The following is a 26,143-nucleotide window of genomic DNA, read 5'->3' on the forward strand; positions in this document are numbered from 1 at the left end:
AGCACGGGGGAAGTCTTGGATGCGGTTGTGGGAAGAAGAGATGAGAGGGGAGTAGAGAAGGAGGTCTTGAGAGGATCGGAGGTTGCGTGTATGTAGGTACCGGGAGACCATGTCACAGATGTATGGAGGAGACAGGTTGTGGATGGCTTTGTATGTCATTGTGAGGGTTTTGAACTGGAGTCTCTGGGCGATAGGAAGCCAGTAAATTAAACATCTATTAGCCAAAACTACCGTCGGTAAAAAAAAAAAAAATCCATATTAATTTATTTACAATACAAGTTAATAGGCTCAAAAGACAAATCTTTTTGAGAGTTTTTCCAGTGTATTTGTTTAGGAAAAGCGTCTGTGGTTTCATCATTGTGGAATGGCGGTTTCTCGGCACTTTCGATCAGCTTTGAAAACAATGTGCGAAAGTGGCAATTCCCATTTGTCTAATTCATGAGATGACAAGGACGTCCGGGTAGAGAGGAATTAGGGTATTGGAATTTCCATTCCCAATCTGTTTTGGAACCTAAGCCAATGCCCTATTGGTAGCTTTCACACTCAGCCAAGTGCTTGTGTATGGACCCTGGGGAGATGGTTGTCTCATGTATGGAGACCTTGGGGAGATGATTGTCTTATGTATGGAGAACTTGGGGAGATGGTTGTCTCGTGAATAGAGACCCTGGGCAGATGGTTGTCTCGTGTATGGAGAACTTGGGGAGATGGTTGTCTCGTGAATGGATACCCTGGGTACATGGTTGTCTCGTGTATAGAGACGCTGGGGAGATGGTTGTCTCGTGAATGAAGACCCTGGGGAGATGGTTGTCTCGTGAATGGAGATCCTGGGGAGATGGTTGTCTCATGTATGGCCAGCTTTAAGGTACTGTCACACTAGACGATATCGCTAGCGATCCGTGACGTTGCAGCGTCCTCGCTAGCGATATCGTCCAGTGTGACAGGCAGCAGCGATCAGGCCCCTGCTGGGAGATCGCTGGTCGGGGAAGAAAGTCCAGAACTTTATTTCGTCGCTGGACTCCCCGTAGACATCGCTGAATCGGCGTGTGTGACACCGATTCAGCGATGTCTTTGCTGGTAACCAGGGTAAACATCGGGTAACTAAGCGCAGGGCCGCGCTTAGTAACCCGATGTTTACCCTGGTTACCATCCTAAAAGTAAAAAAACAAACACTACATACTTACCTACCGCTGTCTGTCCTCCAGCGCTGTGCTCTGCTCTCCTCCTGCTCTGGCTGTGAGCGTCGGTCAGCCGGAAAGCAGAGCGGTGACGTCACCGCTCTGCTTTCTGGCTGCCCGGCGCTCACAGCCAGACCAGAGAAGCAGAGCGCCGAGGACAGACAGCGGTAGGTAAGTATGTAGCGTTTGTTTTTTTACTTTTTAGGATGGTAACCAGGGTAAACATCGGGTTACTAAGCGCGGCCCTGCGCTTAGTTACCCGATGTTTACCCTGGTTACCGGGGACCTCGGGATCGTTGGTCGCTGGAGAGCTGTCTGTGTGACAGCTCTCCAGCGACCAAACAGCGACGCTGCAGCGATCCGGATCGTTGTCGGTATCGCTGCAGCGTCGCTATGTGTGACGGTACCTTTAGCCTGTAAGCCTCTGTGAACACATGAGGCGAGTGGTGTACATACATGACCTAAACTCTAAGTGCAGATGGTCTACTGATAACATGAGTGTTATCCCTGATACTGGAGGCCCCATGGTTTGGTTAGAAAAAAGTGTCAATACCTACAGTAGTATACAGTTGTGGCCAAATGTATTGACATCCCTGCAATTCTGTCAGATAATACTCAGTTTCTTCCTGAAAATGATTGCAAACACAAATTCTGTTATTATTATCTTCATTTAATTTGTCTTAAATGAAAAAACACAAAAAGAATTGTCCTAAAGCCAAATTGGATTTAATTCCACACCAAACATAAAAAAGGGGGTGGACAAAAGTATTGGCACTGTTCGGAAAATCATGTGATGCTTCTCTAATTTGTGAAATTAACAGCACCTGTAACTTACCTGTGGCACCTAACAGGTGTTGGCAATAACTAAATCACACTTGCCGCCAGTTGATATGGATTAAAGTTGACTCAACCTCTGTCCTGTGTCCTTGTGTGTACCACATTGAGCATGGAGAAAAGAAAGAAGACCAAAGAACTGTCTGAGGACTTGAGAAACCAAATTGTGAGGAAGCATGAGCAATCTCAAGGCTACAAGGACCTCCAAAGACCTGAATGTTCCTGTGTCTACCGTGCGCAGTGTTATCAAGAAGTTTAAAGCCCATAGCACTGTGGCTAACCTCCGTAGATGTGGACGGAAAAGAAAAATTGACAAGAGATTTCAACGCAATATTGTGCGGTTGTTGGATAAAGAACCTCGACTAATATCCAAACAAGTTCAAGCTTCCCTGCAGTCCGAGGGTACAACAGTGTCAACCCGTACTATCCAATATAAATGGTAAAAACGTGTGCACAACTGCTGATGGTGCAAAGGTAGGTTCCCACACCTTGTAGTACATAAAGAAAAACCTTGCACTCAACTTAATGCTCTTGTGAGATTTTAATGTAGTACCCAAGTAGTAGTATTGGGTACTACATTAAAATCTCACAAGAGCATTAAGTTGAGTGCAAGGTTTTTCTTTATGAACCCATACTATCCGTCGGCGTCTGAATGAAAAGGGACTGTATGATAGGAGACCCAGGAAGACCCCACTTCTTACCCCGAGACATAAAAAAGCCAGGCTGGAGTTTGCCACAACTTACCTGAAAAAGCCTAAAACGTTTTGGAAGAATGTTCCCTGGTCAGATGAGACAAAAGTAGAGCTTTTTGGGCAAAGGCATCAACATAGAGTTTACAGGAGAAAAAAATAGGCATTCAAAGAAAAAAACACGGTCCCTACAGTCAAACATGGCAGAGGTTTCCTGATGTTTTGGGGTTGCTTTGCTGCTTTGCTGCCTCTGGCACTGGACTGCTTGACCGTGTGCATGGCATTATGAAGTCTGAAGACTTCTTACAATGCTCTGCTGGAATCTTAGATCATTCTTCTTTGGTAAACTGCTCCAGGTCCCTGATATTTGAAGGGTGCCTTCTCCATCTGCCATTTTTAGATCTCTCCATAGGTGTTCTATGGGATTCAGGTCTGGACTCCCTGCTGGCCACCTTAGAAGTCTCCAGTGCTTTCTCTCAAACCATTTTCTAGTGCTTTTTGAAGGGTGTTTTGGGTCACTGTCCTGATGGAAGACCCATGACCTCTGAGGGAGTCCCAGCTTTCTCACACTGGGCCCTACATTATGCTGCAAAATTTGTTGGTAGTCTTCAGACTTCATAATGCCATGCACACGGTCAAGCAGTCCAGTGCCAGAGGCAGCAAAGCAACCCCAATCCCTTTTCATTAAGACACCGATGGATAGTCGGGCTGACACTGTTGTACCCTCAGACTGCATGGCAGCTTGAACTTGGTTGGATGTTAGTCGAGGTTCTTTATCTAACATCCGCACAATATTGCGTTGAAATCTCTTGTCAATTTTTCTTTTCCGTCCACATCTAGGGAGATTAGCCACAGTGCCATGGGCTTTAAACTTCTTGATGACACTGCGCACGGTAGACACAGGAACATTCAGGTCTTTGGAGATGGACTTGTAGCCTTGAGATTGCTCATGCTTCCTCACAATTTGGTTTCTCAGGTCCTCAGACAGTTCTTTGGTCTTCTTTCTTTTCTCCATGCTCAATGTGGTACACACAAGGACACAGGACAGAGGTTGAGTCAACTTTAATCCATGTCAACTGGCTGCAAGTGTGATTTAGTTATTGCCAACACCTGTTAGGTGCCACAGGTAAGTTACAGGTGCTGTCAATGACACAAATTAGAGAAGCATCACATGATTTTTTTGAACAGTGCCAATACTTTTGTCCACCCCCTTTTTTATGTTTGGTGTGGAATTATATCCAATTTGGCTTTAGGACAATTCATTTTTGTGTTTTTTCATTTAAGACAAATTAAATGAAGATAATAATAACAAAGAATTTGTGTTTGCAATCATTTTCAGGAAGAAACGGAGCATTATCTGACATAATTGCAAGGGTGTCAATACTTTTGACCACAACTGTATGTATGTGTATATATATATATATATATATATATATATATATATATATATATATATATATATATATATATATATATATATATATATATATATATATATATATACATACATATACATATATATATATATATATATATATATATATATATATATATATATATATATATACATATATACATATATACATATATACATATATACATATATATATATATATATATATATATAATATAATTTTTTTTTTTTTTTTTTTTTCAATGTAAAGGTATGAAGGACATATATTTTATATTATCTATTTTTCGTATACATATTATTATAAAATAACAGGCATAGAAAACTGCGCTGAGATATCCTTACCCAACATACTGGTAAATAGCCAAAGGGTCAGTACTGTTTTTGTTTTTATGAATAACTCTACAAAGTCAAAACATTTTGTAATGTAATATGAACCAATAAACGTTCATCACCAATCATCAGTTTGCAGCCACCGTCACAAGATCCAGGAGGGTGGGAGTTTGGCGCTGTCTCGGGTAGATGAGACCTATTTGGTTCCATGAAGGTGACCATATTTTATGGGGAATAAAACCAATGCTCGTAGTGCTATTTTCCCATCAAATGCTCATTGTGATTCATTCTGTCAGGCACTATACAGTTGGTCCAGCAGAGTTGTGTGAGTTACATCATAGTTGTAAGCCACAGAACGTAAGTCAAGATGTGCAACTATTTGGGGTAACAATCACATATATGAGAAGGAGTTTTAAATCACTGAATATGTCTAGAATACAGAGGAAAATCAACAAATTCAATTGGCGTTCACAATATAGTATGATAATTGGTATTACTGGGTTGCCTCTTCTAGGAGCTGCATGCCCACCTGAACGGCTCCATAAGTTCTGCCACCATGAAAAAGCTCATGGCACAAAAACCTCATCTTCAAATTCAGAATGGAATGACGATGATAGACAAAGGACAGAAGAGGAGTCTAGAAGAGTAAGTATCTGATCCCATCTCTGGGCATTGACACGTTTTTATATTTCGTTGTTTGACGTTGAGTTCGACTTGCTGAGAGGTATCTGCACCCACCCCTCCACTTACAGCAGCCATGAGATGAGGGTCAAGGACCTTGTGTGCCGCGTGTAATTCTTACCATGATGCTCTTCCTAAACAAGTATGGAGCACCTTCTCTTTAGACTCTTATAACTGCATTGTGCCATTTCTCTGTTATTAATCCTAAAAATGGTTGCATACACTGAAAACTGAGTGTCACCAGTTGGGTTTGTGTCCCTTACAGTTAGACATTGTCCAATAAATGTTGCCGGTGTAGTGACGCAACCTTTGATTTTGAATTTATTCATTCATTTTAGGAGGAATAGCTGGCGTACAGTACAATGCAGAGTTCTTAGAAAAGATGATCCAGAATTGTTATTTCCTAGAGAAAGCCATCATTTCATAAGAATTTGAGAAAGTTATGAAATGTCCTATATTTATAAGATATTTCATAACTTTCCCAACTATTCCTGAACTAAGGATCTGGGCTTTTAATGGAGATGAATCTGTGCTGCACTTTATGTACATGCTCAGTAGTGACCAGTGCTGTGGGGTTGGGATCGTGGAGTCAGTCCAAGTCACGGAAATTGAGGAGTCCGATTTGGAGATTTGGCTTACCGACTCCGCAGCCCTGGTGACAGGTCCCTTTTAATGGCTAACAGAAATGGTGCATGTAATGCTTAGTTGAATCGGTTCTCTAACATCAATGTCACTTTATTAATTACAACTGAGCTATATTCTCCCCCAATAATTCGAGCTTCTCAGCTAGTGCTAGATCGTCCTGACCGTGCCAATCGCCTATCAGTGACTCTTCCTCGCCTCTCGGCTCTATTGTACCAGTGATTACACAGTGGTAGAGCTTACAGAGTGACCATACTCAATTTCTCCTAATCCTTTTACCGAGGCAGATGAGCTCAAGGGCCAGGCAAGTAGATGATGGCCAGCTTTCTTCGTGGACTTTACTGGGCATGTAGGTCTAAATGACATTGTTACATGCACAGTATGATTGGATATGAAGCAAGGCCTCGTATAGTAGTAGTGAAGAGGGGGAATAGACGAATGAATGAGAGAGAACATACTGAGCATGTGTCAGAACAAACAACCAACACATGCTCAGTACAAGGGAAAGCAAGTCCAGCCCCTGAAACAGATGTCATTGATGAGCTTCTGAAGGGGCATGAGCCAGCGGAAGGGACAGCAGGACTAGCCCATGGAGTGATCATCAGTGATGATATTTTGTTTTAGATCCCTTCTGTGCATGCTGGGAGTTTTAAACAGAACCTCAGTGGAAGTAAAAAAAGAAGAAATAGCCAGAGTAAATCTGATGTAAATTAGAGGAATCCTTAGTTTTATTAGATGAGGAATTAGAATAAGATTTTGTACAACCCCTATAGTTCTATGCTGTCTAGAGTATATTGCTAACATATAGGTTTATATACTATACATCTATCAGCACTGAGTGCATCTAAGGCCATGTTCATATGTAGCGTAAATACTCTTGGTGGGTTTTTTTCTTTAAGAAAATCTGCTGCGTTTAACTGTCTGCAAAGTGGATGTGATTACTTGAAAACTCCCATACCACTGTACAGTACGTTTAATGTTTCCATTCATCTGTGCATATTTTTCTCTATAGGCTTCTGTGCAGAGCCAAAGCAAACTAAAAGATAAATGTGTGTTTTTATTATAATAATAATTTTTATTTATATAGTGCCAACATATTCCGCAGCACTTTACAATTAAGCGGGGACATGTACAAACAATAAATTCAGTACAAGTTAAGACAATTTAAACAGTGACATTAGGGGTGAGGTCCCTGCTCGCAATCTACAAGTCTTTATATGTGTTTAAGTGCAGAGTCTCAACATTTCTGCACTAAAAAAATGCATAAAAACATAGCTTTAATTCGACACCCAAACCGCATCAAATTAAAGGGAGTATGCATCACAAAGTCACAATAATCAGAAGATTGTTATTGCTTATTTTAGCTCCGACACATAAGCATAAAAACCCGCAGCATGTACCCTAAATCTAAACACGGCCCAAGTGTTTACCTGCTGAATGCGATTGTTCCTGCTTGATGAGCTGGATAATGTGTATTTCTAGAAGAATCCTGGATGAGGTCCAATGAGGCAGATCCATCAAGAGTGTCTGAAAGAAAATTTAGTTTTTTTGTTTGTTTTTTTTTGTTCCATAGAAACTAATCACAGCACTGCTTTCGTTTTCCCAAAGCAGTTTAAAAAAAAATAGTTTTTCTTTTTGACCCTTTTGATAGATGACGCTCAGTATCCCCATTAGGCTAAGTTCACACGCTCAGTATTTGGTCAGTATTTTACATCAGTATTTGTAAGGCAAAACCAGGAGAAGGTGATAAATACAGAAGGGGTGACGTGTTTCTCTTATACTTTTCTTCTGATTGTTCCACTACTGATTTTGGCTTACGAAACGTTGCGCGTGTGAACGTGGCCTTTGTCAGTGTGTGTACATCAGCTTATATTTTATTTCATAGTCTGCTGAAATCTAGGAATAAGCTATGCATTCACAATGGTGGCGTTTTTGTTTTTCATTTTCTAGCGGTTTCTGGTATTTTTAGCTTCTGTTTGTTTCATTGTTTTCACACCTATTACAGATATGTTGCTACCAGTGATCATCTGTCTTCTGTCCCTGATCTCATCTCATTAATTCTAGGTGTTTTCAAATGTTCCGAATAATTCACCAGATTACAGATACAGCAGAAGACATATTACTGGTAAGTACCATTTTGTTAATAGGTTCGCTGGTAATACATAAATTGTTCATTACCCTGCCAGGGTGGGTATTAGTTTTTGCCGTGTGGCTGATATTCACCACTTAGGCTTAGTAGTATATACATGGAACCTACTATCTGTGGAGCGCTGCCGCAACTAACTGTAATGATATATTATAATGTATTCTCTGGTCACGTGACCAAATCAAGGGATTAAGTATGAGGCTAAACCAACAGCAAATATCAAAGCCGACAAGGTAAGAAAAATAGTCATAGTATATATCAAAAAACTTTATTGGTAAAAATAGGGACACAGATACAGCAGTTGAAAAGGGCGACATACCCAGCAGCAGGGGAAATCACGTGTATATTATGACATAAGGGGTAATCTAAGGGCAGTGCAATAAAGGTACCCTAGCGAGGAATACGAACGAGTGCTATGCGATAAAACATTGCATAGCACTTGGACCAGTATTCATCTATGGGGCAGCTCATATCACCGTATTGTTTCTTGGCCGTATTGTACGTGCGATTGAAATTGCAGCATACTGTGATTGTCACGGACACTCGGCCGAGTCTCTGCTCATTCGCACCCAAATAAGCCTATGGGTGGAAGTGAGACAGCGCACATCACTAGGATATCATCCGAGTGATGTGTGATATACGCTGACCCGGCAATGGAGGCCCCCTCCGCAGCTGTGCTCCGATCCTCTGTGCGCATGACACTCGGCTCCCGCTCGCAGCAGATCAGGAGCCGAGGTTGATTAGCAAATCGCTCTCGCATCGGATGCCATACGCTCGTCTGACCACAGCCTAAGATTAAAATGCACAATTGTATCAATGAAGTATAAGTACCGTATATACTCGAGTATAAGCCGAGATTTTCAGCCCAAATTTTTGGGCTGAAAGTGCCCCTCTCGGCTTATACTCGAGTCACGGTAGTGGTGGGGTCGGCGGGTGAGGGGGAGAGGGCGCTGAGGCATACTCACCTAGTCCCGGCGATCCTGGCGCTCCCCGCCTGTCCCACGGTCTTCTGTGCTGCAGTTCTTCCCCTCTTCAGCAGTCACGTGGGACCGCTCATTAGAGAAATGAATAGGCGGCTCCACCTCCCATAGGGGTGGAGCCGCCTATTCATTTCTCTAATCAGCGGTGCCGGTGACCGCTGATAGAGGAAGAGGCTGCGGCACCGCAGACCAGCTGTGCGGGCAGGGGGAGCGTCAGGACCGCCAGGACTAGGTAAGTATGTAATATTCACCTGTCCGCGTTCCAGCCGCCGGGCGCCGCTCCATCTTCCCGGCGTCTCTCCGCTCTGACTGTTCAGGTCAAAGGGCGCGATGATGCGTATAGTGTGCGCGGCGCCCTCTGCCTGATCAGTCAGTGCGCAGAGACGCCGGGACCGGACGCCGGGACCGGACGCCGGGACCTGCAGGCAAGAGAGGTGAGTATGGCTTTTTTTTTTTATTGCAGCAGCAGCAATGGCAGAGCTTTCTATGGCACAGCTATGGGGCAGTACTGAACGGCACACGGCACTATATGGCAGCTATGGGGCAGTACTGAACGGCACACAGCACTATATGGCAGCTATGGGGCAGTACTGAACGGTACAGAGCACTATATGACACCTATGGGGCAGTACTGAACGGGACAAAGCACTATATGGCAGCTATGGGGCAGTACTGAACGGCACACAGCAGTATATGGCAGCTATGGGGCAGTACTGAACGGCACACAGCACTATATGGCAGCTATGGGGCAGTACTGAACGGCACACAGCAGTATATGGCAGCTATGGGGCAGTACTGAACGGCACACAGCACTATATGGCAGCTATGGGGCAGTACTGAACGGCACACAGCACTATATGGCAGCTATGGGGCAATACTGAACGGCACACAGCACTATATGGCAGCTATGGGGCAGTACTGAACGGCACACAGCAGTATATGGCAGCTATGGGGCAGTACTGAACGGCACACAGCACTATATGGCAGCTATGGGGCAGTACTGAACGGCACACAGCACTATATGGCAGCTATGTGGCAGTACTGAATGGCACACAGCACTATATGGCAGCTATGGGGCAGTACTGAACGGCACACAGCACTATATGGCAGCTATGGGGCAGTACTGAACGGCACACAGCACTATATGGCAGCTATGGGGCAGTACTGAATGGCACACAGCACTATATGGCAGCTATGGGGCAGTACTGAACGGCACACAGCACTATATGGCAGCTATGGGGCAATACTGAACGGCACAGAGCACTATATGGCAGCTATGGGGCAATACTGAACGGCGCAGAGCACTATATGGCAGCTATGGGCAATAATGAACGGCGCAGAGCACTATATGGCAGCTATGGGGCAATACTGAACGGCGCAGAGCACTATATGGCACAGCTATGGGGCAATAATGAACGGCGCAGAGCACTATATGGCATAGCTATGGGGCAATAATGAACGGTGCAGAGCACTATATGGCACATCTATGGGTCAATAATGAACGGTGCAGAGCACTATATGGCACAGCTTTATATGGCACATCTATGAGGCAATGATGAACGGTGCAGAGCACTATATGGCAGAGCTTTCTATGGCACATCTATGGGGCAATAATGAACAGTATGGAGCATTATATATGGCACAGCTTTATATGGAGCATCTTATGGGGCAATAATGAACAGTATGGAGCATCTATTTTTATTTTTGAAATTTACCAGTAGCTGCTGCATTTCCTACCCTAGGCTTATACTCGAGTCAATAAGTTTTCCCAGTTTTTTGTGGCAAAATTAGGGGGGTCGGCTTATACTCGGGTCGGCTTATACTCGAGTATATACGGTATATTAAGCACAAACCCATCAAAGGTCCCTATGGCTGCTAGCAATATCTGGTATTGTTTGCAGCGCTGACGTCACGTGGACTAGACAGCACTGCAGCCAATGATTGAGCTCAGTGGTCCTGCCCAACCTCTGCAGTGGCTGCAATGCTGTCAGGGGACAGGTTTCACTTAATAAACTATAAACAAAAGAAGAAAGAAGTATGCGGTACAATGGGATCACCATTTAATATTAACTTTGTTACAAATAAAGAAAGGCACAAATCAAGACCGAAATATTAAAAATATATTCAAAAGCCAATAGGCTACATAGATACAAAATAGGTGTGTCTAAGTGGGACAAACGCCTAAACTCATCTGCCTACTGATGACAACCACAGTATACCCAAAATATAAATGTCCAACGAAAGGGAGTAAATACAAGAGACAATGAATAGATATCTACTATTCCTAAGTAACTGAATAAATGGTTAATTGTAGTAGAACACCACCTCTGGAACCAATATCATGCATTTGATATACAATTCATACACATAATTAATGCAAGTATTTTATCCGAATAAGAACCATGATGGCCACTACTGCAATATACGAGCTAAGCTTAGGACTAAATATAAGAAGGATCTGTGAATGAGGCAAGATGAGGAAGAAACCCCACGCGTATGGCCACCTGCTCAGTGGCTTCCTCAGGGGTAAAGTGATAGCACAGTGCTTTACAAGAACATCGAATTTCATGAGATTTCTGAAATCTCATTGACACGTTGCATTTTTTTTCTTCATGTTTTTTTTACCTATAGGGCATTTAAAAAATAAAGAAAAAGACAACATATCAATTTTATATCTTTTTAATGCAGTTTTTCCTTCTTGAGATTAAAATTCATTATATGTATAAAAACCCACATAAAAAAACTAATTGTGAACATACCCTTAATTTTACTGATAGACTTAAAAAAAAATAACTGTACCCAGTGGTCCATTTAGCTGCACTTTCACTTGTTTCAACATGTAGAGAGCTTCCTCGTCACTTTGTCAAGTGGTTAAAGGGGGCTGACTGTCTGGCTTCTTACAGTAGCTAAGCCAACCCCCATCGTCATATCTCCATAGACAGAAAAGGAGCTGGCTTTGCTTTTGAAAGGAGACGCAGTTACCTTTTGAAAGGAGACGCAGTTTAGGAGTAGTGCTGTATTCTCCACGTCAGGGCGCTGCACTTTTATAACTAGAGTATATTAGTAGCATATTCTAGCTTTGACACTTTAAAAAAATGTTAGCTAACTGCAGAACTCATTTAATACCTTAATATTCAATACAGTCCTGTTCAATTAAGCACATATATTGATAAAATGTTCATCATATTGCAAATTGCGCAATTTTCACACTCGGGCCACTTTAGACTCATACATCCTATTCTTTAGAAAAGACTTGTCAGACGCCTCGTAATCATCAGAGGCATTATTACAATGACTGGTAACAGCTCTTACACACCTGATAACTCAGAATCCACCAATCACATTAGGAGAGGTCCCAGCTCCTTCTTCTCCCCATTTTTTCACAATCACCCTTGCGCATTCTTATTAGATGATTTGATGCAAAAGATAAGGTCTGCGTCAGTGTATTGCTGCCAATGTACATATCCATTTCCTGACACAGAAGAATGAGTCTGGAATAGCCGCACTGCCCACTATGAAAGTTGCAATATTTCAAGTTAAAAAAAAAAAAATACAAATCATGATACGAAAAATAAAAAGATGATTAAAAATGATTTAAAAATTCATTAATAATAAACACGTGATTATAAGCAGTATACCTTTTTCTGATGACCCATTCCCTTTAAAATGAGCTTGTCCTGGTTTTACCTGAATACCTGTTATTAGTGATGAGCGAATATACTCGTTACTCGAGATTTCCCGAGTATTTTTTAGTGCTCGTAGATTTAGTTTTCCTCACCTCAGTTGAATGATTTACAGCTACTAGCCTGCTTGATTACATGTGGGGATTCCCTAGCAACCAGGCAACCCCCACATGTACTCAGGCTGGCTAGCAGATGTAAATCATTCAGCTGCGGCAAGAAAAACTAAAACTCCGAGCACTAAAAAATACTCGGAGGACACCCGAGTGTTCTCGGGAAATCTTGAGTAACGAGTATATTTGCTCATCACTATCTGTTATTCATTTAGGTTACAAAGGATGTTATTAAAGAGTTTGCGGCAGATGGTGTCAAATACCTGGAGTTACGGAGCACACCCAGAGAGTCTCAAACAGGTACGATCTTTTGTCGCGTTGTCTAGTTCATTGTAGGTATTTAATGAAGGATTACATAAATGTTGTGATCACATCACGATCAAAGCAACAGACAGTTATATTGCCTGCTCCATGTGTTCACCAGGTGGATGAATTTGTGCCATTACTTAATCTCCTTGCAGGGATGACAAAGCGAACATATGTGGAGACTGTGCTTGAAGGGATAAAGCAGTGCAAGGCTGAGGAGGTGGACATCGACGTTAGGTACGCCTCGCCCGGTGGTTTCGCTCTACTACAATTCCTTGTGGCCATTTCCACTTATCCACAGAACTCACTTTGTTCTGTCACACAAAGAAAGCCGAGGAGTATTTTATTGGAAAGGGGCTATATTTTCATTATAGAAATTTCTATATAACCTTGTGATTTTTCTGTTTCCCACTTTTTTCAGATTCTTACTAGCAATTGACAGAAGAGGTGGTCCAATAGTTGCAAAAGAAACTGTGAAACTGGCCGAAGAGTTTTTCCATTCTACCAATGGCCTTGTTTTAGGCCTGGACCTCAGCGGCGACCCAACCGTGAGTTCAGTGTACTCCATGTGCTGACATTTCCTATACCTCATGACTGTCCCTAACCAGTTTTAAGGATGGTGTTTGTCCGTGCTTGACTAAAGATGTTTTCTGACTTTTTCCAGTTAGGCAACTAATGTAATTTATGTTTCAATCCTTTTAAAGTGTCCATGATCTCTCCTTGCAGTCAGTTATCGCAAACAATTTTTGTTCACAGTTAAGGTATGTTCACATGAAGCGTTTTTGCTTCTTTTTTCCCCACATAAAATAAATGTATTGGTAGGAAAAAAGTTGCATATATTTCACTTTTTTATAAGTTACTGATGAGGTTGTTGATTCCTTTCACGACATGCGCCGTACTATTACTGCGCATGTCGTGTCTCCCCCTTTGATGTGGGCTCCGGCGGTGAGCCCACATCAAAGTCGCGACATATCAGCTGTTTTGTACAGCTGACATGTGCGCGCAATAGCGGCTATTAACCTGTTAAATGCCACTGTCAAACGCAGACAGCGGCATTTAACCGATGCTTCCGGCTGGACGGCCGGAAATGATGTCATCGCCGACCCCCGTCACATGATCGGGGGTCGGCGATGCATCAGGATGGTAACCATAGCGGTCCTTGAGACCTCTATGGTTACTGATGCCGGCCTGCTATGAGCGCCACCCTGTGGTTGGCGCTCACAGCACACCTGCATTTCAGCTACATAGCAGCGATCTGATGATCGCTGCTATGTAGCAGAGCCGATCCAGTGGTGCCAGCTTCTAGCCTCCCATGGAGGCTATTGAAGCATGGCACAAGTAAAAAAAAAAAAATGTTTTTAAAAATATGAAAAAAATATAAGAAATATAAAAGTTTAAATCACCCCCCTTTCGCCCCATCCTAAATAAAACAATTAAAAAAAAAACAAACCTACACGTATTTGGTATCGCCGCGTTCAGAATCGCCCGATCTATCAATAAAAAAAAAAGCATTAACCTGATCGCTAAACAGCGTAGCGAGAAAAAAATCCGAAACGCCAGAATTACATTTTTTTTGGTCACTGCGACATTGCATTCAAACTCAATAACGGGCGATCAAAAGAACGTATCTGCACCGAAATGGTATCATTAAAAACGTCAGCTCGGCACGCAAAAAATAAGCCCTCACCCGACCCCAGATCACGAAAAATGGAGACGCTTTGGGTATCGGAAAATGGCACTTTTTTTTTTTTTAAGCAAAGTTTTGAAATTTTTTTTCACCACTTGGATAGAAAATAACCTAGACATGTTCGATGTCTATGAACTCGTAATGACCTAGAGAATCACAATGGCAGGTTAGTTTTAGCATTTAATGAACCTAGCAAAAAAGCCAAACAAAAAACAAGTGTGGGATTGCACTTTTTTTGCAATTTCACCGCACTTGGAATTTTTTTCCCGTTTTCTAGTACACGACATGCTAAAACCAATGGTGTCGTTCAAAAGTACAACTTGTCCCGCAAAAAATAAGCCCTCACATGGCCATATTGACGGAAAAATAAAATGTTATGGCTCTGGGAAGGAGGGAAGTGAAAAACTAAAACGCAAAAACGAAAAACGGCCGTGACTTGAAGGGGTTAAGTGCCATTGTCTTACTCTTCCTCTTCTGAGTGATCCAGTGTAGCGCTGGTGAGTGAGACTAAGTTACCACTGGGTGTTCACTAGAGCGTTTAATGGTGAGGATATTCTTGGACGCCTGTAGTCACCAAGTATCACTCCAGGGCAGTCCCCGGGTCAGCAGCAGCTGACCGAAGGTTCAGAGACATTAGTACGTGGTACAGGTGGACAGAGGCAAAGACGTGGTCAGACAATCCAAGATCAGGGCAGGCAGCATGGGTTCAATAAATGTAGCCGAGGTCAGGAGAGGAGAGGTCAGGATAAACGGGTAGGCAAAGCAAGTCAGATAACAGAGGAGACCATACAAGACACCACCTTACAAGAATCTAGACATACACTAAAACTAGAACCTTAGATCAGGTGAGGAGTGGTGGGAGGAGCTGCCTAATAAACCACCTGCTGTTTGGGTTAGGCCAAAGGATCTCACCTCTGCAGGTCACCATGGGGTTAAATAACTACAGATAGTGGCTGAGCCTCCCAACAGGCATGTGGAGACTTACCAGCAGCAGGATGATGCAGCAGTGTTGGAAATGCTACAAGAGGCAGCTCAGCGAGAGAGCCTGCTACTGGGGAGAGCAGAGCGGTGACCGTAGTGAGTGGTGCTAGGCTTCCCGCCTGTGTGAATCACCGACGTGAAATCTAATATAACTCAATTTTAAAAACCCACCTACGTTTTTATGAGGTGAAAAAGCAACAGCAAAGCAAGTAAACTTTCAATTGCATTTTTTAAGACCCACATTGATTTCAATGGGTAAAAAAATTCAACACAAGTGCTGCAAATATGCTATAATAATTGACATCCCGTTTTGAAAAAAAAAAAACGCACTAAAAGCTATAAATCGTAAGGAAAAAAATGCGCATGATATTGTAGCAATCCTGTTTTTTCTGCCCCTGTACAGCGCTGCTATTTTTACGAAGGAAAGTGTGTACAAAAAAACCCATATTAAATATGCTACTTATGAAGAAGTCTCTAGCGACTGAAATTCGGTCTGAATTAGGAGATACTGACCTTGACACAGGTACATGATCAGACCGAAAAGAAAATAAGAAAATCACTAACAATTCTTTTTTTCATTTTAGCAGTTATAATTTCTTAGTCACTGGCAGAGCTGACCTGGGTCTTCTAAGAACCAGCATCTCTGCTGTGCCATGTAGGAACTTGACGATCACTGTTCTGTTCACTACATGGCGCTTATTAAGTACTATATAAGATGAAAAAGAGAAGACAGAAGTTGTGTATAAACCACCTTTATTTTCTCTCCAGGATCCCTGGCTTTTTATGACAGTAAGGGCTTGTTTCCATTTGCGAGAAACACGTCCGTGTCTCGCATGTGGAAATGAAGCTCTGGTGCCGGCACTCCGGAGCGGAGCGTGCGGCCGCATAGCAACACATGGAGCCGCACACTCCGCTCCGGAGTGCCGGCACCAGAGCTTCGTTTCCACATGCGAGAGACTAACGTGTTTCTTGCAAATGGAAAAAAGCCCTAAGGCTTACCTGCTGCTTTTGAGTTGCAGGAGTTTTCATGCAGTAATATTACTAGAGTCTTGCCAGTCATTAAGTTGTCACTATAAATAATTTATATGATACATTTAATTAGCAACTAACCATCCTTTTTTTCTAAAAAGGTAAGCAGTAGGGAGTTAAAATGGTCTCTGTCTTGTTACACTGACAGAAACATGTCCTAGATTATTAACAACTAAAAAGAGGTGCCAATGACCATATGCTGTAAAAGATCTGTCCCTCCATTCTTGTGTAGGAAGGCGTACTCCCAGTAATTATTCTGATCTAATAATGGAGGTAGAAGAGGCTGCTCACACTGCTGTCCACCCCGTCTATGTGAGCTAATACTGTAGATATTAGGGGTGCTGAGATAAGAAGAGGCAGCTCACACTGCTGTCCACCCTGTCTATCTGAGCTAATATTGTAGATATTAGGGGTGCTGAGGTAAGAAGAGGCAGCTCACACTGCTGTCCACCCTGTCTATCTGAGCTAATACTGTAGATATTAGGGGTGCTGAGGTAAGAAGAGGCAGCTCACACTGCTGTCCACCCTGTCTATCTGAGCTAATATTGTAGATATTAGGGGTGCTGAGGTAAGAAGAGGCAGCTCACACTGCTGTCCAGCCTGTCTACCTCAGCTAATACTGTAGATATTAGGGGTGCTGAGATAAGAAGAGGCTGCTCACACTGCTGTCCACCCTGTCTATCTGAGCTAATATTGTAGATATTAGGGGTGCTGAGGTAAGAAGAGGCAGCTCACACTGCTGTCCAGCCTGTCTACCTCAGCTAATACTGTAGATATTAGGGGTGCTGAGGTAAGAAGAGGCAGCTCACACTGCTGTCCACCCTGTCTATCTGAGCTAATATTGTAGATATTAGGGGTGCTGAGATAAGAAGAGGCTGCTCACACTGCTGTCCACCCTGTCTATCTGAGCTAATACTGTAGATATTAGGGGTGCTGAGGTAAGAAGAGGCTGCTCACACTGCTGTCCACCCTGTCTATCTGATCTAATACTGTAGATATTAGGGGTGCTGAGGTAAGAAGAGGCTGCTCACACTGCTGTCCACCCTGTCTATCTGAGCTAATACTGTAGATATTAGGGGTGCTGTGATAAGGGGCTGCTAAAACTGCTGTCCAGCAGTCTATCTGTCTATCTGAGCTAATCTGTAGATATTAGGGGTGCTGAGATAAGAGGCTGATCACAATGCTGTCCACCCTGTCTATCTGAGTTAATACTGTAGATATTAGGGGTGCTGAGATAATAGGCTGATCACAATGCGGCCACTTTGTCTGTCTGATATACTACAAGCTATACTGGGAGTGCTTAGGTAAGAAGAGGCTGCTTACACTGCTGCCCACCCTTTTTATTTGATATAATTCTGGAGATACCATGGGTACTAAGGTAGGGTCGAGAGCCGTGTCAGCAGCCTCTTCTTGTCTATCAGATCTAATACTGTAGATACCATGGATGCAGAGATAAGAAGAGGCTGCTCACACTTCTGTCCAGACTGTTTTTCTGATACAACACTGCAGATACCATGGATGCTGCTCACACTGCTGTCTTTCTGAGTGACAATACATGGTGTGGATTATCTCCAGGTCATAGCAGTGGAGCTTTCTACTGCACAGGTACCTGTATAGACATTCTCAGACAGGCTTCTGTCAGTGTAACAGGATGGTGGATATTTAAATAATATATATCTATCTCTCTCTATCTATCTATCTATCTATCTATCTATCTATATATATATATCCTCCCTAAACAGATTTGATTTTGATTTATTAATGATAAGTATTTAGGATTTATTTAAAATTTTCCCAGAACCCCCTAAAGGGTTGATTAAAGGGTTAACCATAAAACCATATATAACACATTTGTATAAACAGTTATTATTTATTTTTTTCTAACAGCAAGGAAAAAACCCCAAAATCTATGATCTAGCACAGAGCCTTGTACTCTGTATTCTATGGGGCCCTGAACATAGAAGAGCTTTTACAAAAATACATTTTTGGCTTTGAAATGTTACACTTGAGATGTTTGTGATGGATAGTAGCCCATGTAGCCATGTTGTACCTTCTTTCAGAACAGAGACAAAATGTATTGTTATCCTTGGAGGCCCCTGTTGCCTAGTGTCATAGAAGGACTTCATGACAAAGTGGCCTTATCTCCTATGTACCATCTGGTCCTAGAATGTAGAGTGAGCGAGATAGTGTTGAGAAAACAAACATCGGCGCTGTATCTTGCATCACAGACCGTGCATAAAGCACAAGCAGATGCAAACTGTTTTATCAGCATCATGTGAGGGTACATGCAGTACGTGTGAAATCATATCTATAGTTCTGAACACAAGTATGGCTAAAAAACAAAGCAGAAAAACATAGATTACAAGTCTAATATCCAGACCCTATAATTAAAGCAGATTATCGTTATTCATACATGATTAAAAACATAGCTTCATGGTTCCAGACATACAGTGGGTACAGAAAGTATTCAGTCCCCTTTAAATTTTTCACTCTGTTTCATTGCAGCCATTTGGTAAGTTCACTTTTTTTCTCATTAAGGCCGGTTTCACACGTCAGTGGCTCCGGTACGTGAGGTGACAGTTTCCTCACGTACCGGAGCCACTGACACACGTAGACGCATTAAAATCAATGCATCTGTGCAGATGTCATTGATTTTTTGCGGACCGTGTCTCAGTGTTCGTGGGAGCGCACGTATTACACGGACCCATTAAAGTCAATGGGTCCGTGTAAAACACGTACTGCACACGGACGTTGTCCGTGTGCAGTCCGTGTGCCGTGCAGGAGACAGCGCTCCAGTAAGCGCTGTCCCCCCCACATGGTGCTGAAACCGCGATTCATATCTTCTGTGCAGCAGCGTTTGCTGCAGAGAAGATATGAATAATCCTTTTTTTTTTTTTTTAAGTTTATCGTGTATAAAATAAAGGTCCATGTCCCCACCCCCTGTGCGCCCCCCCGCTGTTCTGAAAATACTCACCCAGCTCCCTCGTTGGCTGTCGCTGCTTCCTCTCCTGGCCGCACCTTCTACTGTATGCGGTCACGTGGGGCCGCCGATTACAGTCATGAATATGCGGCTCCACCTCCCATAGGGGTGGAGCCGCATATTCATGACTGTAAATGAGCGGCCCCACGTGACCGCATATAGGAGAATGAGGAAGCAGCGACAGCCAACGAGGGAGCTGGGTGAGTATTTTCAGAACAGCGGGGGCGGGGGGGGCGCACAGGGGGTGGGGACGTGGACCTTTATTTTATACACGATAAACTTAAAAAAAAAAAAGGATTATTCATATCTTCTCTGCAGCAAACGCTGCTGCACAGAGGATATGAATCGCTGTTTCAGCATAATGCAGGGGACAGCGCTAAACTTTAGCGCTGTCTCCTGCACGCTCCGTGTGGTACCCAGTGGGCACACGGGCGGCACACGTGTGCCACACTGACGTGCCACATAAACGCAGGGGCACACGGACACGGATAATTCCGGTACCGATTTTTTCCGGTACCGGAATTATCTGGACATGTGGGACTGCCCTAATGTGCACTACTGCACCCCATCTTGACTGAAGAAAAAAAAAAAACAGAAATGTAGAAATGTTTACTTATTTCAGTTTTTCTTTATTAATAAATATCACATGGTGATAAGTATTCAGATCCTTTGCTCAGACACTCATATTTAAGTCACATGCTGTCTATTTCCTTGTAATTCTCCTTGAGATGGTTCTACTCCTTCATTGGAGGCCAACTGTGTGCAATTAAACTGATAGGACTTGATTTGGAAAGGCACACACCTGTCTATTAGTGATGAGCTAGTATACTCATTGCTCGGGTTTTCCCCAGCATGCTCGGGTGACCTCCGAGTATTTATGACTGCTCTGAGATTTAGTTTTCATTGCGGCAACCCCCACATGTACTCAGCCTGGCTAATCGCTGTAAATCATTCAGCTGAGGTGATGAAAACCTAATCTCCGAACACTAACAAATACTCGGAGGTCACCCGAGCGTGCTCAGGAAAACCCGAGCAACAAGTAACATAGTAACATACATAGTAACATAGTTAGTAAGGCCGAAAAAAGACATTTGTCCATCCAGTTCAGCCTATATTCCATCATAATAAATCCCCAGATCTACGTCCTTCTACAGAACCTAATAATTGTATGATACAATATTGTTCTGCTCCAGGAAGACATCCAGGCCTCTCTTGAACCCCTCGACTGAGTTCGCCATCACCACCTCCTCAGGCAAGCAATTCCAGATTCTCACTGCCCTAACAGTAAAGAATCCTCTTCTATGTTGGTGGAAAAACCTTCTCTCCTCCAGACGCAAAGAATGCCCCCTTGTGCCCGTCACCTTCCTTGGTATAAACAGATCCTCAGCGAGATATTTGTATTGTCCCCTTATATACTTATACATGGTTATTAGATCGCCCCTCAGTCGTCTTTTTTCTAGACTAAATAATCCTAATTTCGCTAATCTATCTGGGTATTGTAGTTCTCCCATCCCCTTTATTAATTTTGTTGCCCTCCTTTGTACTCTCTCTAGTTCCATTATATCCTTCCTGAGCACCAAGTATAATCGCTCATCACTAATGTCTATATAAGACCTCACAGCTCACAGTGCATGTCAGACCAAATGAGAATCATGAGGTCAAAGGAACTGGCCAAGGAGCTCAGAGACAGAATTGGGGCAAGGCACAGATCTGGCCGAGGTTACAACAGAATTTCTGCAGTACTCAAGGTTCCTGAGAGCACAGTGGCCTCCATAATCCTTAAATGGAAGAAGTTTGGGACCACCAGTAGTCTTCCTAGACCTGGCCGTCCAGCCAAATTGATCACTCATGGGAGAAGATCCTTGGTGAGTGAGGGAAAGAAGAACCCCAAGATCACTGTGGCTGAGCTCCAGAGATGAAGTAGGGAGATCACTGCAGCCGTCCACCAGTAGGACCTTTTTGGCAGAGTGCCCCGACGGAAGCCTCTCCTCAGTACAAGACATATGAAAGCCCCCATAGAGTTTGCTGAAAAACACATGAAGGACTCTCAGACTATGAGAAATAAGATTCTCTGGTCTGATGAGACAAAGATAGACCTTTTTGGTGATACTTCTAAGCGGTATGTGTGGAGAAAACCAGGCACTGCTCATAACCTGCTCAATACAATCCCAACAGTGAAACGTGGTGGCATCATGCTATGGGGGTGTTTTTCAGCTGCAGGGACAGGACAACTGGTTGTCATTGAAGGAAACATGAATGCTGCCAAGTACAGGGATATCCTGCATGAAAAATTCTTCCAAAATTCCATCTTTATTAGGTAAAGTACAATAAAAGCATACAATTAAAAAGCTGAAATAAAGTGGGTATTTTTCAGAGAGAAGTGGGATAGATAGATAGATAGATAGACAGACAGACAAAGAATTTTACAAACTGCGCGTCCAGAATATATCGGGAGATGGTTACAATAACCAAGCAATACAGCAAATGCTACAGCTCCACCTAGTGGTGGAGAGGTGATAGTATTATTTAGGGGAAAATAATGTCCTTATAGATCCTCAAAATTAAGATGTGTATGTATAAAACACTCACTGCACCGTATACATCAATAAATAAATAAAAAAAATAGTCTAATTATTGTTTGCTTATTATGTTGTATATTTAATGAAGAGACACAAAGAAAATGCCGAACATACCCAAAAGAAAATATATAATGCAGTCAGAGCACATATATAACAACCACTGTACAATATCTATGGAAGATGAGGTAAGTATAAAGTAATAAAAAAATAAAGTGCTACATAGTCTTCCATGCACACCATGCAGCTGGTGGAGGTATAAACACCAAGTTTCTTGATCAACTCAAAAAATCGGTATGTTGTTAATGTAATCTATAGCTATGTATGATCTACAAGGACATTATATTCCCCAAAATAATAATATCACCTTTAAACCACCACGTGGAGCTGTATCATCTGCTGTATTGCTGGGTTATTGTAAGCATCACCTGATATATTCTGGACGCTCACTTTGTAAAATTCTTTATGTGAGTGTATATGTGTATATTTATATTAGTCTTGTTAGATGATATCTTTCATTTTGTACATACAGTATGATTGATTACCCCCCTTTATTTCAGCTTTTTATCTGTATGTTTTTATTGTGCTTTACCTAATATAGATGAAATATTTTATTATGTAGATGAGTAGTTTAACTTCTTTTGGTATTTGGTTTAACAATAAAGGGAACCTGACATGTGATATGTGCTGTGCGATGTACGGGCACCATCGGACACTGACTGACACGGAAGACTAAAAAAAAAAAGAAGTGGAAAGTACGGTAATGCTAAAGAATAATAAGAGCCAAAGGGGCTGTATCGGCCTAAACAATTCCTGAGCTACCGTATCTACAGGATAGGTCGGCAATATAAGATTGGTAGGGGTCTGACACTCGGCAACACCACCAGCAAGCTGAAATCTTCTCTGGATGCATACAAAATAAATTGTTTAGTGGCCTTTGCTGAGGAATGCATCTTATCTCAGATTTAAGTGAATGGGAGATAAAAAAAAAATATCTGGTTGTTGCAGAACATTTCAGCAGAGCTGTGGGGGTGCAGGCTGTGAATAGGTCACCTATTTGTTTTTCCGTCAATATGGCCATGTGAGGGCTTATTTTTTGCGGGACGAGATGTACTTTTGAACGATACCATTGATTTTACCATGCCATGTAACAGAAAACTGGAAAAAAATTCCAAGTGTGATGAAATTGCAAAAAAAGTGCAATCTCACACTTGTTTTTTGTTTGGCTTTTTTGCTAGGTTCACTAAATCCTAAAACTAACCTGCCATTATGATTCTCCAGGTCATTACGAGTTCATAGACGCCAAACATGTCTAGGTTATTTTTTATCTAAGTGGTGAAAAAAAAATCCAAATTTTGCTAAATAAAATGCGCGATTTTCCGATACCCGTAGCGTCTCCAATTTTCGTGATCTGGGGTCAGGTGAGGACTTATTTTTTGCGTGCCGAGCTGGCATTTTTAATGATACCATTTTGGTGTAGATACGTTCTTTTGATCGCCCGTTATTGCATTTTAATGCAATGTCGCGGCGACCAAAAAAACGTAATTTTGGTGTTTTGATTTTTTTTCTCGCTACGTCATTTAGCGGTCAGGTTAATCCTTTGTTTTTATTGATAGATCGGGCGATTCTGAACGCGGCGATACCAAATATGTGTATGTTTGATTTTTTTTTTAATTGTTTTATTTTGATTGGGGTGAAAGGGGGGTGATTTGAACTTTTATATATTTTTTATTTTTTTTTATATTTTTAATCACTTTTTTTTTTAATTTTGGCATGCTTCAATAGCCTCCATGGGAGGCTAGAAGCATGCATAACTCGATCGGCTCTGCTACATAGAGGTGAAGTACAGATCACCTCTATGTAGCAGAAATGCAGGGTTGCTTTGAATGCCGACCACAGGGTGGCGCTCAAAGCAATCGGCCATCAACAACAATAGAGGTCTCAAGGAGACCTCTGGTTGTTATGGCGATGCACTGCTGACCCACGATCATGTGACGGGGGTCAGCAGTGCGAGCACTTCCGGCCGCCAGAGCCCATCTCAAAGCAGGGGATCTGCCAGCTGACGTACTATTCCGTCAGCTGGCAGAAAGGGGTTAATAGTCTCGAAAAAAATCCGGCACACTGTTTTTCCAAACACGGTGAAATTTATTAGAAATGTAAATTTATTTCATTTCGTATTCAAGCAAAATGCGCACAAAAAGGACCAAAAAGGTACATAAAGTAGGTATCAAGATCCACATGAGGTAGGTATCATATTTCAACGTTTCGGCTATAGCATTAGCCTTTATCAAGAGATACCAAAAGGATGTGACTCGAGTGCTCAGGAAGGTCCGGAGTGCGGGTCTGTGGGGGTCTTCATATGGTGCCCTGATTAGGTATTCACCAGTATGGCTTCTGACGGGTCATTGATCCCTCACTGACCTGCCCCCTGGTTTACATAATGAATATATGTACATACTGAGATAACAAAAGGCAGGCAGGCGTCGGCCATGACACCAGCGCTGCAGCATAATTGCATGTGTACTGTGTATATAATTAATATAGTTGACGTTATCCTGATAGTAAAAAAAATAAATCCATTTGAAAATGGCGCCTGCGCAGTAGCAGCTATCGGTGTGTATATAGAGGTGATCGGAGAGCTGCTACTGCGTAGGCGCTGGTGGCGTCATCTTGGAGGAGGAATTTTTTTCTCTAACAAGATGGCGCCTACACAATAGTGGAGCACCTGCTAGGACGTGGGGTACTCGGGCCGGGTCAGGCAGTTCTTCCGGGGTTGTCACGGCAGCAGTGAACCGGTCTGTGGCCCTGGACATCCAAGAAAATTGAAATGAAGGGGGAATAAAGTTTATAGTGGATTAGTTTGTGACACCACTCGTGTTCGGCAATAAGAAAATGTCCGACGCTGCTAAAGGAGACCGCTGGGGCTGATGGTGACGCAGATGAGATGTTACAGCTCTCCACGGGTAGAGCTAGGCCCCAGGGCAGTTAAAGTGGTAAAGTCAATGAAGAACTGTTGTAGTATTGGGCAGGTGACGCAGTAAATGATTCTGAGGACACGGCAGGGTGCAGTTTTCTCACTTTACTCACAGTTTTAGGTGACATTCACCAGCCGGGTGCTGTGTCCTCCAAGTCTGTGGTTTAGCCAGCTCTCAGGTAATTTGGGTGCACTTTTCCGAGACTCCTTTTCTTGTGTACCTTCCCAGGCCGTCTCTCTGCGCTGGCTTCGCCTTTCTGCCCTGCGCCTCACACACAGTGTCCCAAGCCAGCAGCCTCAGATCCTGTCGGGCAATGTCCTTCTGGTCCCCTTGATCCTATATGGCTGCCTTTTCAGCAAATGTGTGTGGATTTGGCTGTGGCACATACAGATACCACAGCCTTCGATTTCCTAGCTGAGTCCTACAGTCTCTCCACTAGTCTGGGCGCCGGTCCCTCACTGCGGCCTGGTCCTTCCACCCGACTACGGTCGGCATGGATTCGGGTGCCACGGGTGGATTCTTCACTCCTCTGGCCCCTAGGACCCCTTTTCTCTCTCAGGAGCTCCTTTCTTCACGTCTGCTCTGATCTGCTCCTCCCCACCAAATACTGACTACTTTTCCCTTCAACTGTGACACCACTCCCTGCCAGAGCTGGGGCCTCTTCCCCCTGGCTCGGGGCCGTATGGTGTTGGATGCACATGTGGGAGTCCCAGGTAGTACCCCCTCTTTACCCGAGAGCGGAGTACTATACCTCTGCCTGAGGTGCAGTACTTCTGTGGCGACTGGACCCTCAGGGGCGCCACAATAGCAGCTGACAGGTTCCCTTTAAGCCCCTCATACATATTAGAGTAATGCTGGCCAAGCCCACTGATAACTATGCGTTCGGCCGACAGTCTGAGTATACTACCTCCAGACAGTTGATTGT

General features: G+C 43.0%; 1 protein-coding gene across 3 annotated transcripts in view; it reads left to right on the forward strand.

Annotated features, from left to right (window-relative positions):
- MAPDA (N6-Methyl-AMP deaminase) overlaps nucleotides 1-26,143 on the forward strand; it is a 270,844-nt gene that overhangs the window by 229,872 nt on the left and 14,829 nt on the right. For 2 of the 3 annotated variants that reach the window (XM_069765871.1, XM_069765870.1), the window contains exons 2-6: nucleotides 4,957-5,087; nucleotides 7,830-7,890; nucleotides 12,900-12,984; nucleotides 13,146-13,227; nucleotides 13,412-13,538. In XM_069765871.1, the coding sequence (XP_069621972.1) occupies nucleotides 4,957-5,087; nucleotides 7,830-7,890; nucleotides 12,900-12,984; nucleotides 13,146-13,227; nucleotides 13,412-13,538 (486 nt within the window). Of the gene's footprint in view, nucleotides 1-4,956; nucleotides 5,088-7,829; nucleotides 7,891-12,899; nucleotides 12,985-13,145; nucleotides 13,228-13,411; nucleotides 13,539-26,143 lie in introns of those variants that run through there. The other variant, XR_011320787.1, reaches the window with a different exon arrangement.

The sequence above is a fragment of the Ranitomeya imitator genome, chromosome 4, assembly GCF_032444005.1.
Source record: "Ranitomeya imitator isolate aRanImi1 chromosome 4, aRanImi1.pri, whole genome shotgun sequence".
Lineage (NCBI taxonomy): Eukaryota > Metazoa > Chordata > Amphibia > Anura > Dendrobatidae > Ranitomeya > Ranitomeya imitator.